The 9,389-nt window shown below is 49.1% G+C and overlaps 1 protein-coding gene across 1 annotated transcript in view; it reads right to left on the bottom strand.

Annotated features, from left to right (window-relative positions):
• Positions 1-390: 390 nt before the first annotated feature.
• LOC137520863 (tachylectin-2-like) overlaps positions 391-9,389 on the bottom strand; it is a 77,738-nt gene continuing 68,739 nt past the window's right edge. Inside the window, exon 5 of the mRNA XM_068239779.1 lies at positions 391-441. Coding sequence (XP_068095880.1) covers positions 391-441 — 51 coding nt within the window. The remainder of the gene's footprint in view (positions 442-9,389) is intronic.

The raw sequence follows: 9,389 nt of genomic DNA, 5'->3' as shown, positions 1-9,389 counted from the left end.
TGCATTCCAGCGGTTCTGGAGGTGTGTTTAGCTGCTAAGGGTACAATGGTTAATTTGCATATATTCAGCAGTGATTTAGGTAGTGAAAAATACCAACAAAAATATCTCCATTTTGAAATTCAATTTTTTTTCTCCCTAAATTAACTCTTGCAGTAAAAGTAAGGTCATTACCTCAACATTTATCTCCAATTTGGGATTATTAATTGAATAGTTGGTGTTAAAGATTTTTTTTATTCACTTACAAATGGTAGGTGATAATTTTCACTTCTCTGCTGTTGGCCTTCAGGATGGAGCCTTTTGAGCTTTGTTTGCTCGAGTTTATGTCAATTTTACACAGAAGGAGGCAAAGAAGAAGAGTCTGTCTAATCTCAAGGCGCACTTTCAGACGTCCTACAGTCTTTTAGATAATTTTAGATGCCAAGGAGGAAATTCATCTCTGCTCTAAAAGATAAGCAACAGCATAATAACCTTTAAAAGCAAAACATTTGTTACAGCTGATACAAATCCTGCGAAAAATCTTCAATGTGTGTACTTCCTGCTTTCATGGAAGCAGATATAGGGTTAACATCCTGTGTTTAAAAATTAGCTGCTCTGCTTAGGCAGCCAGCTGGCACAGCTGAGAGCTTGAATTACAGTTGTGATTATTCACAGATGAGGAGGAATTAGACAGGCTAAATGATATACATACAGGGTGCATTTCTATAGGTTTTCCTTCTGTCCTGCGCAAGAGTTTAGGTCCACTTTAAATGTGACAGGCTTTCCTGGGTTGTCTCTGTGTAATTGGTGGCAAGCATATGGGCTGCCCTACAGTGGTCAAACAAAGCTTTATTTCCATACATATTACCGACTTTGGCCTCTATTCATAAAGCATTCCCGCATGCGGTAATGCTCAAAACAGCTGACTGTAGTGACCATTTAGCAAAGTGTCCATTCATAAAAGCTGTTTCCGCATGAAAATCTGACATTCCTGAGCAGTGCGGGAAATTACTGCCTTGTGTGGTGATTATCACAACCAGTCACTACATGTCAGTTCATAAAGAGCAGGCGGAATGGGAACAGAATACCGGGTGTTTATAAAAGGAGATAAGCATGCGGATAACAGGCAAGCTAATGGAGACAGACCTCCCAGGCAGCTGCAGTGAGAAAAGAACAAAAAAGGCATCCCGGAATACCAAGGCTGTGTTTTTTAACCCCTTGGGTACCTGTTTTCAGATAAATTTCACATCAGAAAGCCTGCATGTGTAACATTTCTTGAAGTTCTTCTAAGCTGTGGCAATTAGATTGTTTAGAAAGACTAAAAATAGACAGATTCAGGGCAAGGAGAGGCAGTTTAAAAAAAAAAAAAAAAAAAAAAAAAAAAAAGCACATGTAAAGGGATGCTGGAGCTGCCTCCTCTATACTGACTGTCTCTGCACAGAGAACATGTATCAACTCAGCAAGCAAATGTAACCAGTACATTTGAAATCGGCGCCAGTAGACTTGGGCGCAGGATACGGCCGGTATATGGCTGATCCTGCCGCTGCACAAGTCCAGGCCGATTTTAATTACTATTCCCCCTCCAGGCCGCCATGGATAGTGGGGAATGAAATAGTTCGGCTTCCAGCGATTGCTGGAGGCCGAATTATTATGTTTTTTAAGCAACCTCAGCTCCGTCTTCTGACGGCTCTGACGTTACTCACTGAGCGCTTCAATAGGAGTGATTCCTACTATAGTCTATGGAGGCGCCGGCTGCGCCCAAATCTAGCAGCGCTGAAAAGCACTGCTCTGAATGTAACAACTCAGCCAGCAAATTTAACAACTCAGCAGCATCGCCAGTTTAGTGCAGGAATTCCCAAACCTATTATTGCAAGTGTAAACTTTATGAATTAGCACACAAAAGTCTAAAATACCGATGCCGTGTTTTCCCTCCAAAAATGTTTTTTCCGCACATGTTTTATGAATAGAGCACATTACTGTGAATAATGCCTGTAGCGGTGCTCAGATGGTAATTTGTGTAGCGCCAAAAACCGGTGCCCAAATTAACAGTGTAATTCAGCGCAGAATTGCGACTTACCACCCCCGAGTCCATGGCGGTCTGGAGGGGAAATAGTAATTAACGCCACTGGGCAGTGGTGTAGCAATAGGGAGTGCAGATATAGCAACCACATCAGGGCCCTTGGGCTAGAGGGCGAGAACCGCTATAAACAGAGGTGCACTTACTAGACATGATCAGGCCAGGCTGGCTCCTCCAGCAGCTACAGGCAGGCCAGAAAACTGGAGTCGTATTATCAGCGTTTCAGGAAACAGGATATTGAGCAGCACAGAAGAGCATTTTACACAAGTCAGCGGCCGCAGATGGCTGTGCTGAGGAAGCTGCTTTCCTCTCTGTTAACCCGGCCTTTTTGCAAACGTCATGTGAGGTAGCGATGGTCAAGTAGATGCAAATAACTTCGAGTTGGTGCAAATGTATGCAAATTTTAATACAAATTTATGCAGCTTGAAAATGAACCAACCGAATTTTACCTCAGCAGGATTTGATTGGTTCATTTTCGCGCTGCATAATTTTGCATAAAAATTTGCATCAACTGTTATTTGCATCTACTTGACAATCACTAATGTGAGGCCCCCTTCACACGACAGGATCTGTGTGTGACTTGTGTTTTTCCAAATACGCATTAATCACACATCTAATGCAATTCAATGGCATCGCACTTGTTCTGTGTTTAAATGCAAATCTTCATATCTGATTTTTTTTTTTGCTAAAAAAATAAATAATAGTGCATGCTGCAGCAGAGGTGTATCTAGAGGGGTACACTGCAAGCATGGCTTATGCCATGGGCACCACAGATGCCATACCTGCCCCTGTGCTGCCCCCCAAGTGCTGTACTGCCATGCCTGCCCCTGTGCTGCCCCCCAAGTGCTGTACTGCCATGCCTGCCCCTGTGCTGCCCCCCAAGTGCTGTACTGCCATGCCTGCCCCTGTGCTGCCCCAAGTGCTGTACTGCCATGCCTGCCCCTGTGCTGCCCCCCAAGTGCTGTACTGCCATGCCTGCCCCTGTGCTGCCCCAAGTGCTGTACTGCCATGCCTGCCCCTGTGCTGCCCCCCAAGTGCTGTACTGCCATGCCTGCCCCTGTGCTGCCCCCCAAGTGCTGTACTGCCATGCCTGCCCCTGTGCTGCCCCAAGTGCTGTACTGCCATGCCTGCCCCTGTGCTGCCCCCCAAGTGCTGTACTGCCATGCCTGCCCCTGTGCTGCCCCAAGTGCTGTACTGCCATGCCTGCCCCTGTGCTGCCCCCCAAGTGCTGTACTGCCATGCCTGCCCCTGTGCTGCCCCCCAAGTGCTGTACTGCCATGCCTGCCCCTGTGCTGCCCCAAGTGCTGTACTGCCATGCCTGCCCCTGTGCTGCCCCCCAAGTGCTGTACTGCCATGCCTGCCCCTGTGCTGCCACCCAAGTGCTGTACTGCCATGCCTGCCCCTGTGCTGCCCCCCAAGTGCTGTACTGCCATGCCTGCCCCTGTGCTGCCCCAAGTGCTGTACAGCCATGCCTGCCCCTGTGCTGCCCCAAGTGCTGTACTGCCATGCCTGCCCCTGTGCTGCCCCAAGTGCTGTACTGCCATGCCTGCCCCTGTGCTGCCCCAAGTGCTGTACTGCCATGCCTGCCCCTGTGCTGCCCCAAGTGCTGTACTGCCATGCCTGCCCCTGTGCTGCCCCCCAAGTGCTGTACTGCCATGCCTGCCCCAATGCCTCCCCATCACTTACACCTCAGATCATATCAATTTCTGTTATCTGGGGAACATGGCTACTTAACCTTTTGGAGACCAGAGTAGGTAAATCCTACGCCGCACTTTGTGGCTGTCTAAAGGTGCGTACACACATCAGACCATAGTCTTTGGAAAATGAAAGATCACAGACCAATTTTACCCCCTTTCATGTAGTATGAGAGCCATACTCTACACAGTCTATTCTATTGAGCTCATATGAGGGCTCGTTTCCACTATTGCGGTGCAGAATCGCCTGGATTCCACCGCTGTTGAAATTCCATGAATTAGCATGCGGATGCGAATTTTTGCGCGGTTTTTGCCGCGAATTCGCATGCGAATTCGCATAGGTGAGGGTATATGCGAAATTAACCATGTCACTGCCTGTTTGAATTACATTGGTGCCTATGCGAATTCGCATGCGAATTCGCATGAAAATTCGCATACCATAGCCGCATGCGAATTTCCTATTAAATACATTAGCGGCGATTCGCATGCATTCCACTCGCAGGCGAATTCGTTGGCTCTTTTGAGCGTTTTTTTACCGCTGAAAAAAACGCACCTCAACAACGCTACAGTGGAAACAGGCCCATCCACTTGCATTACATGTGCGAATCTGCATGCGTTGGACGCATGCAGATTCGCGATAGTGGAAACGAGCCCTGACAGCTGACATCTCTCCTCAATGATCTCTCCTCACTGGTCAGGAGCCATCGCGATGATCACGTGATCGCTACGATCGCGAATCTTAGTGATCACTATTAGAGCTTCTGCTGTAGAGGGGGGGGGGGGGGGAGAGTATCCACTCATCTTCCTGACGCCGCAGCTTGATGACGTCATCAAGCGGCGACCTGGAACTTAGCGGCAGTACTTGCGGGGATGCCGGCCAGAACAGAGGGGCCCACAGCTGCTCATTGCTGGAGCCTGGGAAGTGAGTAAAGGCTGCTGGCTACAGGGGGGACATCTGGCTAAAACAGGGACACCATGCCTAGCTAGCCCTGCCAGGGATCTGGCTGCCTGACCCCCCAAACGCGCTCCCCCCATGCAAAATCAGTTATCAGGTTAATTTATGTATGTATTTATATAGGGTGAACTTGGCTTAGTGTTAGAAAAGAATACAGAGAGGGAATGAGGCCCCATTCACACTTGAGCGTTTTGCCGGCGATTTTGGCAAAATGCTCAAACGCTAGCGCTTTTCAAAGTGTTAGTATAATAAAACCCTGTCACGGAACAGCCGTGAGAAACGCAGGTGAATCTAGAAAATTCCCAGTCGATTGCCTGATCGCTCCCTGTCGGATCTGTGCAGTCGTGCAAGCGATCAGAGAACGACACTTTTGTGTTTTTTTATTCCAGAGATCTGTTCCCCTGTGAGCAAAGCATTCTCCTCACCCCTCAGGAATGTCGCACGAGGCCACATTCCCTGCAGGGACCAGCTCAGTCCCCCTACAGCCAGATGTCTTTATGAAAAGAACCAGGAAACTGGCTCCCCAGGGGGGGCCTGAGGAAGCCAGACTCTCCGGCACCGACCAGAGCAGACCTGAAGTTATGTGATGTATGATTTCCTGTCGGTATACGAAAACCGTATATCGCACAGCTATGAAATTCATATAGTCTTATTCGGTAAAATCTGGTCATCGTGCTGATATGAAATTCATTGTGATAGTACGTCCGGTTATTGAGGTATGACCCTTCTCAAGAACTGGGTCCGTTGCACTAGCCATGTCTGAGGTCATATTAATCTGTATTTTCTGACAAGTATGAATCTGTATTTTCTGACAAGTATGAATCATTTGTGGGTTATGGCCGTTTGTAAGTTTAAAACCTAAAATCTCTCAGAGGAAATTAACTGCCATTGGTTGGTAATTCAGAGGGGCTGGCATTGCCACACCCCCAAACCAGCTTCATCAAAAGCATATGCGAGGGGCTTTTCCCTCAGTCCTCCATTTTTCCACCTTCATGAACACACGGCCACCGTGAGGAACAAGTGGTGGCCATTTTGATTGAACTTAGCTGAAACAAAGAACTCTGCGGAACTTGAAATCAAGGACTTGATGATTTTCCCACAAAAGGACATTTTCCATGAAACTAAGTATTTTTTCTCCCTTGCTTTTATTTTTCATACTGGCTATTACTGTTTTAATAATTGTTGATTTTAATAATTGTCTGAATATTAATTATTTATATTGCTTTCAATAAACCGACGCTATTGTCAGTTGTTGCTCTAGCTACCCTATTATTCAGCATACACAGGAACTGAACTCAGATCTCTGAAGAGACGCTATTCTTGTTGATATCTAGACAGCATAGAGTGTGTTTAACCGTTTTATTCGCAGGACTAGTCAGTCAGCGGGCTCCTCTGTCCCATGGTAACCGCGGTGGTGGCAGCTATACCCTGAACTAGTGTTTAAAGTTGTATTTCCGTAACCCACAGGCTCCCTTCTGGTCGGGCTGCTGCCCAAATTTCTGTCGGTTTCTGCGCAAAGATCACGACCAAAGCTTGCATGGTCTGTGTGCTGAAACCGATTGGAAGGCAGTTTGCGGTCTGACCACTAGGGCTCCTGTGACAAACCCTATGGGCCTTTTCTTACTTGGGCGATTTACGGTAATCGCCGCAAATCGCACAAAACGCCAATGTGTCGCCTGCGCCATTTTCAGGCATTTTCCAGTGATCACGTTTCAATGCTATAGAAGCGCTAAACGCGATCGCGGAGAAATCACCGCAGTTTTCAGTGATTTTTCAGCTGAAAAATCACTCCTGCAAGCGCTGGCGCTTTGCGTTGTCAAGTGTGAATGGGGCCTGAGAGATATTTCCAAAAAAGTAACTTAAGCAATATCCAGAGCCAAAAACCTCAGGCAACCATAACAAATGTACACGAGAAAGGATGCTGCTTTTAGGGGGGAAAGGGGCTCTGACCGGGAAGGCTTCAGGGCCATTTTAGTGTTTTCCATGTGCTCCAGTGGCGTAGCTAAGGAGCTATGGGCCCTGGTGCAAGTTATGCATTGGGGCCTCCCAAGCATGCTATACATAGCAATTGATACGGTTCTCCAAAACCAATAAAGGACAACTACAGTGTCAGATGAGCAAGAAGGGGATGGGGAACAGCTTGTTAATGATGACTACTATTCAAAGTATCTATAGAAGTGATTATTATCAGCACAGGACCAATAGAGAGCTAATACTGTGGTTGAGAGTGGGCCCCACCGGGCCCCTCTGGCCCAAGGGCCCAGATGCGGTCGCTACCTCTGCACCCCCTATTGCTACGCCCCTGATGGGCTCTCTATTACCCACTCTGTGCTGCAGTTTTCCTCAACACCTATCAGAATCCATTTTATTTGGCCAAATAAGTTTACACTTCCAGGCAAACTTGAAATCGTTACAAAAATCACCTGACTCCAACTCTTCAGTTTATGAAACCACTGACTCCGACTCCACAACCCTGCTTACAGGAATTTCACTTGGCAATTGACACCTGAAGTGAGGGATATGGAGTCTGCCAAATGTATTTCCAGTTAAACAATACCAGTTGCCTGGCATATACTAGGGACACCTATACGTCTGGCCAGGCCCGCCATCGGGGGGACATCCGTGACTCCCGTCACGGGCCCCGGGCGTGCAGGGGGGCCCCATCCCCGCCGCGGCCCTGGCGGGTGCCGCCCGGCCACCGCTCAACCTCCCCTGGCCGCTGCTCCCTCCCTCTAGCCGCCGCCTCTTCCGCCCATCAGACCCCGATCAGGCGGCGACAATAGTGCGGGCGCTAGGACCCAGCGCCCGCACTGATATGCGGAAGTGACGTCACTTCCGCATATAGAGCGGGTGCGTCCAGCGCCCGCTCTTACTGGTCGGGTCGCCGCTGATCTTGAGGTCTGACGCTGCTGGCAGCCTGGCAAGGTAGGGGAAGCAGCGGCGGCGGCTGGGGGGGGGGGCCTCCCTGTCACTCACTCACTAGCTAAAGGGCCTCCCTGTCACTCACTCACTAGCTAAAGGGCCTCCCTGTCACTCACTCACTAGCTAAAGGGCCTCCCTGTCACTCACTCACTAGCTAAAGGGCCTCCCTATCACTCACTCACTAGCTAAAGGGCCTCCCTGTCACTCACTCACTAGCTAAAGGGGCTCCCTGTCACTCACTCCCTAAAGGGGCTCCCTGTCACTCACTCACTCCCTAAAGGGGCTCCCTGGCACTCACTCCCTAAAGGGCCTCCCTGTCACTCACTAGCTAAAGGGGCTCCCTGTCACTCACTCACTCACTCCCTAAAGGGCCTCCCTGTCACTCACTCACTAGCTAAAGGGGCTCCCTGTCACTCACTCACTAGCTAAAGGGCCTCCCTTTCACTCACTCACTCCCTAAAGGGCCTCCCTGTCACTCACTCACTAGCTAAAGGGCCTCCCTGTCACTCACTCACTAGCTAAAGGGCCTCCCTGTCACTCACTCACTAGCTAAAGGGCCTTCCTGTCACTCACTCACTAGCTAAAGGGCCTCCCTGTCACTCACTCACTAGCTAAAGGGCCTCCCTGTCACTCACTCACTAGCTAAAGGGCCTCCCTGTCACTCACTCACTAGCTAAAGGGGCTCCCTGTCACTCACTCCCTAAAGGGGCCCCCTGTCACTCACTCACTCCCTAAAGGGGCTCCCTGGCACTCACTCCCTAAAGGGCCTCCCTGTCACTCACTAGCTAAAGGGGCTCCCTGTCACTCACTCACTCCCTAAAGGGCCTCCCTGTCACTCACTCACTAGCTAAAGGGGCTCCCTGTCACTCACTCACTAGCTAAAGGGGCTCCCTGGCACTCACTCACTAGCTAAAGGGGCTCCCTGGCACTCACTGCCTAAAGGGGCTCCCTGTCACTCACTCACTCACTCCCTAAAGGGGCTCCCTGTCACTCACTCACTCCCTAAAGGGGCTCCCTATCACTCACTCACTACCTAAAAGGGCTCCCTGTCACTCACTCACTACCTAAAAGGGCTCCATGTCACTCACTACCTAACCTGAGGGTCCCTGTCAGAATCCAGGTGAGAGGTGTCTACCATAATAAGGGGGCATTCTGCCTATTTATGTGAAATGCTGTCTATTTATGTGCCTCATGACTGCTGAATTTGTCTTGTTGGGGGCCTAATGATTGAATTTTTACTTGTTGGGGGCCTCATGATTTGTTGGGAGCCTCAAGATTGCTGAATTTGTCTTGTTGGGGGCCTCATGATTTGTTGGGGCCTCATGATTGCTTAATTTGTCTTGTTGGGGGCCTCATGATTGCTGAATTTGTCTTGTTGGGGGCCTCATGGTTTGTTGGGGGCCTCATGATTGCTGAATTTGTCTTGTTGGGGGTCACATGATTGCTAACTGCGAGACTATGGGAAAAGCTGAATCATTACTATATGAGACAATAGCATTAAACCTACTTTTTTAGCTTTTTTAAACAGAAAATAAAACTGGGAGGTTCTAAAAAAATGATGGAGCACTTCCTCCTTCCGGCTTGAAGGAGGAAGTGCTCGATATCGAGGCTTGCAACGCGTCCATTCGGACACTTGCACCTCGTTGAAACGCTGGGTGGAGAGCGGCGTTCTGGGTAATTAACCCCGCCGCATCTAGCCGCTCAGCTGTGGCAATTAGAGCTAACTTGAATCACGAGTATCCACCGTGGTTATTCGTGATTAATT

The sequence above is a fragment of the Hyperolius riggenbachi genome, chromosome 1 (genome assembly GCF_040937935.1).
Source record: "Hyperolius riggenbachi isolate aHypRig1 chromosome 1, aHypRig1.pri, whole genome shotgun sequence".
In the NCBI taxonomy this organism is placed as follows: Eukaryota; Metazoa; Chordata; class Amphibia; order Anura; family Hyperoliidae; genus Hyperolius; species Hyperolius riggenbachi.
This window is presented reverse-complemented; position numbering and strand designations above follow the sequence as displayed.